Raw genomic sequence first — 4,603 nt, 5'->3', positions numbered from 1 at the left:
CCTGACCTTCGCCGCCACCCATGTGGCTGCGCACCCGACCCCAGCGGTTCCTCCCACAGGTGGTGAGCCCATGGGATAATAATAATAATAAACTTTATTTATATAGCACCTTTTATACAGACAGAGTAGCTCAAGGGATCTTTACAACAACACGGAGGAACCACAAAACAAGACAAAAATCGCATTAAACAATAAAATCAACTAAAACAAGTGCAAGGCCCTTTGATTTCCGGGATGCAGAAATCGTGGACAAATTCACGGAATCTACACATAAAAACGGAATTCCCTTATACGCATGGAATTGCACGGAATTTTTCAGTTTCAAACAACAAGCATAGACAGGTCTCCACCTAAACCGTGGCCGGATGGCATTGTTAAACATGTTGCCTAGTAACCATAGGTCCTCACGTTAATGATGAGGTTATTGCTTGGGAAAAGAAATGTCAAAGCGAGTGGCTCCTGATGAGCCAACCGAGTGCAACCATTTTTAAAAAACTCCTGTAACTTTAATTTTTGGCCAGAGATTTATAGAACGCTTGGCTGAATTTTGAATGTGCTTTGCTGAATATATAAACAATTTAATTGAAAAAGCTGTATTGTGAGTTTGTGTCACTGAGTTTTTAAAAGGTCAATACTGCTCAGAAGCTAAAAAAAGCTAATCCACAAGGGCTAAAAATACAAGTACAGACACTTGTGTGATAAAACCGAACAATCAAATGAGCATCAAACAACAGAGGCAGCAAATATTAGGAACACGTATGCCAAGAACAGAAGAAAAATAAAAAAAAACATGTTGACTTTGGTAATACCTTAAAGGTCCCAGGACATGGTGCTCTTTGGATGCTTTTATATAGACCTCAGTGGCCCACTTATACTGGATCTGAAGTCTCTTTTATATAGATCTTAGTGGTCCCCTAATACTGGATCTGAAGTCTCTTTTATACAGACCTTACTGGTCCCTAATACTGGATCTGAAGTCTTTTTTATATAGACCTCAGTGGTCCCTAATACTGTATCTAAAGTCTCTTTTAAAACTCAGATATGACCTCATAAGGAGCAGATTTCAGATCGGCCCATCTGAGCTTGCCTTTTGTGAAAGAGAACAGGATATTTCTAGCCACTGGGGGGCCATAGGCAGGCTGGGGGAACTCATGTTAATGTTAAAAAACCTCAAAAAGTGACGTTTTCATGCAATAGGAGCTTTAAAATAAATAAAACATTTTGTCAAACCAACAGTAAAAGAGTACAAGACAGACATGTTGACATTGAAACAGATGTTATGTACATGGGCTTACCCTCTCCAAGAACTGGATGACAGTGTCTTGGTGGCTTGGCTCTACTCTGGCCAGCTGGTCGAGCCAGAGCTCAAGCTCGGTCCAAGTGTACTCAAACACCCCGCTGTCCTTTAGCACCTGAATACAAGGCATCAAATACACTTTTTACAAAAAGTCAGCCCTATTGTATTTGGTAAAGTTTATACAAGACTTTTGCGGGTAAATATTAACGAAATAGAAATTTGCCCATGCTCTTACTTCATAACATGCACTTTTACCACAGTGTCATTACGCTTCAAAATAATTGTATGGGCATTTTTGGGCCTTTATTAACAGGACAGCTTAAGACAGAAAAGGGGGGAGAGAGGGGGAAGGATATGCAGCAAAGGGCCGCAGGTTGGAATCCAACTTGCTGCAGTAAGGACTTAGCATTTCTAAATGGGATGCATGCTTAACCAGGTGAGCTACCCGGGCGCCCGAGCAACTACCGTTCTAAACTGTAAGGACTGAAGTGTTCCCTGATGTAGCTATAGAACTGCTAACACATGCTCTGGAAATGATGCTGTGCTCTTGGCTGAGAAAGAAATGATCCATACTGGGCACCAGGTTAGCTCACCTGGTAGAGTGAGCACCCATAAATAGAGGTTTACCCCTCAACGCAGCAGCCGCAGGTTTGACTCCGACCTGCAGCCCTTTGCAGCATGTCACTCACCCCCCTCTCTACTTTAGAGTCTAAGCTGTCCTGAATGAATAAAGGCCTAAAATGCCCCCCCCAAAAAATAAATGAATGAAAAGAAATGGTCCATACTTTTAGAACCAGCATCCGAGTAGAGGTCTTCAGGTGGCTGCTGCTGCTGCTGACAAACATCTTGAGCAGGAGGTAAAGTACTGACTTCTCTCCAGATGATGATTCTGGATTTGCAACATCCTGGGAAGAAAACAGCCGTATACACACAACACAATGGTGATTATAAAGCAACAGCTTCTCAACAACGTCCGTGACAATGACGGGGTAAACAGTGAAATAAAACCAACAGTGTAACTTCGTCACCTGTATGCGGAACCAGGAGAACTTGCTTGCAGGAAGCTCTAAGGCCAACTGCAGTACTTGATACTGCAAAACTGGGGGAACTTCTTCCCTCAGGCCTTTCTCAGACACAATCCCTGGAGACGTAAAACAAACAACCTACTTTGAGGGTTTGCTGAATAACCACCAGCACCCCAACTTAAAACATAGAACTTGTATATGATCTCCATGATTAAAAAAAGGCATCACCTTTAAGGAGCTTGCTGAAGTCAAATTTGCACTGGCTAACCAGATGTGGCACTGTTTTCTGGTAAAGACAGATGACCTGGAGAATCAGCGTCTTCAGCAGGATTACCTCAGCTGTCTCAGCAACTGATGAACACAAACAAAATATAGTCAGTCAAATGTTTTTGCCAGCCATCCCCTTTACTTTATGGGACGGATTAGAATAAACAATATACTACATGTAATGTATTACCAGGTGCTTCGTTTTTATTCTCCGTCTGTTCCGGACTCCCTTCAATTTTGGCCTTTTTTTCTTCACCATCCATTTTTTCCTTCTTGCTAAGTGACTGCCACTTTGACACTATGCTTGTTATATCGGGCAAAATCTGAAACGAAGCATGAAAAGTTGAAACTTGACATGTTTAACGGTGTATCATTACTAACTTGTGGGTAATAAGGCAGCACGTTCCTGAGCTTACCTTGCTGAGTGTCTCCCTGTACTGCTGCACCAAATCCCCCATCATGCCTACAGTGTATACGTCCGAGCTGAGCCACTCAGACTTATCCAAAAGGTACTCCATATTCCTACTGGCTCTTTTCAAGATGAAATTCATCATGGACAGAGTTGTGAGCTGCACTGCTGTGTTGGCAAGCTGTCAGATACAATCAACCAATTTATTATTTCTCATGTAAAAAATTTCAGTGTAATGTAATCAATCAGTTCCTTCAATGTATGCATTGAAAACCACTAATAGGGATCTTTATAAATATTGAGATGTATGACGAGGAGGGCAGATACAAGTGGAGATATTCTGACAATGGCCCAATCCCAATGTCCGGACTTTGGAGCACCTTCTCGTGAAATTCGTAAGGGCTTAGGGTGTTCCCAGTGTTGAATTTCAAAGGTCGTGAGGGTGTGAGAACACACTCACCGAGCCCTGTCTGTGAGTCTGCATCGATGCAGACTTCTCCAAAGGAAATTATCCACAGTTCAAAGCGTTTACCGTGGAGACCATAGGAAATTACAAAGTTAAAACAACACACGGTTTGGTGTCCTACCCACTGGCCTCACGCTGCCGCCCTATTTTGCTGATCTTGCTGCCTTTCTTACACTGCTAGCAAGACGTGACATTCTCTTGCGGTGGAAAAGCCCCTGCCCCCCCCTCCCGCTCTCAATGGTTAAAGGATGCGCTTCACTTTATGAGATTAGAGAAAATTAAGTATTGTCTTCGCTTCTCAGAATGGAAATTCCATCAAATTTGGGAACCTTTCCTAGATCATGTTAGGTCTGCCCATATAGACATTGACCCTGATGTCTAGGCAACTGCTCGTCCCCCCCCCCCCATAAGCAGTAGCTTATAGCACAGTAGCTGTGTTTTTTATTTTTATTTATTTTAATATATTTTTTATTTATTTTTATTTTATTTTTAATTGTTGCTTTTACACTATCTCTTGTTTTTATTAGCAACTTTGTTTATTTTTTATTATTTTTATTTTTTTATTTTTTTATTTACCTATTTATTTTAATCATTCGTTTGTATTTGTGAGTCTGTGAGCATTCATGTTTCGTGTGTTAGTGTGTATATATATGTAAAAGCATTTCTATATCAGACTACTACTGCCCTGCTTACCTATACCATGACCCATTTTACCCTATTTCATTTAACCTCAATGATGAATCTCTGTGGGGGAGGGTGGGGGGTGGGAACTGGGTGTAAATAATGTACCTGTTAATACCTTGTGTCACAGATTGACTCTCTGTATTGGTTTTGTTCTACAGATGAGGTGTACTATGTATCTGTTATATTCAAAATTCCATAAATAAATCATAAAAAAAAAAAAAAATCAAAAACAACACACGCCACCCGACAACAGAGCGGAACGGACCCGTTGTCCAGGTTGTCAAACAAATGTGGAATCAGCCAGCCGTCTCCTGGGCCTTGGCCGTGTGGAATGCAACAATCTCAAAATGAAAATACCCAAACCGGCAAGTTTGTCTGCCTGGACCGTGTTCTGTCTGATGTGGTGGTGAGTGGTACGGGGGCCCCACAGGGGACTGTGCTGTCTCCTTTTTTGT

General features: G+C 41.7%; 1 protein-coding gene across 1 annotated transcript in view; it reads right to left on the bottom strand.

Moving 5' to 3' along the window:
• urb1 (URB1 ribosome biogenesis homolog) overlaps window positions 1–4,603 on the bottom strand; it is a 28,782-nt gene that overhangs the window by 17,755 nt on the left and 6,424 nt on the right. Inside the window, exons 11-16 of the mRNA XM_034867237.1 lie at window positions 3,006–3,179; window positions 2,780–2,912; window positions 2,551–2,673; window positions 2,326–2,438; window positions 2,083–2,202; window positions 1,296–1,412 (exon numbers count right to left, since the gene is read on the bottom strand). Of these exons, the coding sequence (XP_034723128.1) occupies window positions 1,296–1,412; window positions 2,083–2,202; window positions 2,326–2,438; window positions 2,551–2,673; window positions 2,780–2,912; window positions 3,006–3,179 (780 nt within the window). The remainder of the gene's footprint in view (window positions 1–1,295; window positions 1,413–2,082; window positions 2,203–2,325; window positions 2,439–2,550; window positions 2,674–2,779; window positions 2,913–3,005; window positions 3,180–4,603) is intronic.

Source organism: Etheostoma cragini, chromosome 3 (assembly GCF_013103735.1).
Source record: "Etheostoma cragini isolate CJK2018 chromosome 3, CSU_Ecrag_1.0, whole genome shotgun sequence".
In the NCBI taxonomy this organism is placed as follows: domain Eukaryota; kingdom Metazoa; phylum Chordata; class Actinopteri; order Perciformes; family Percidae; genus Etheostoma; species Etheostoma cragini.
Note: the sequence above shows the minus strand (reverse complement) of the source record. Positions and strands in the feature narration are given on the sequence as shown.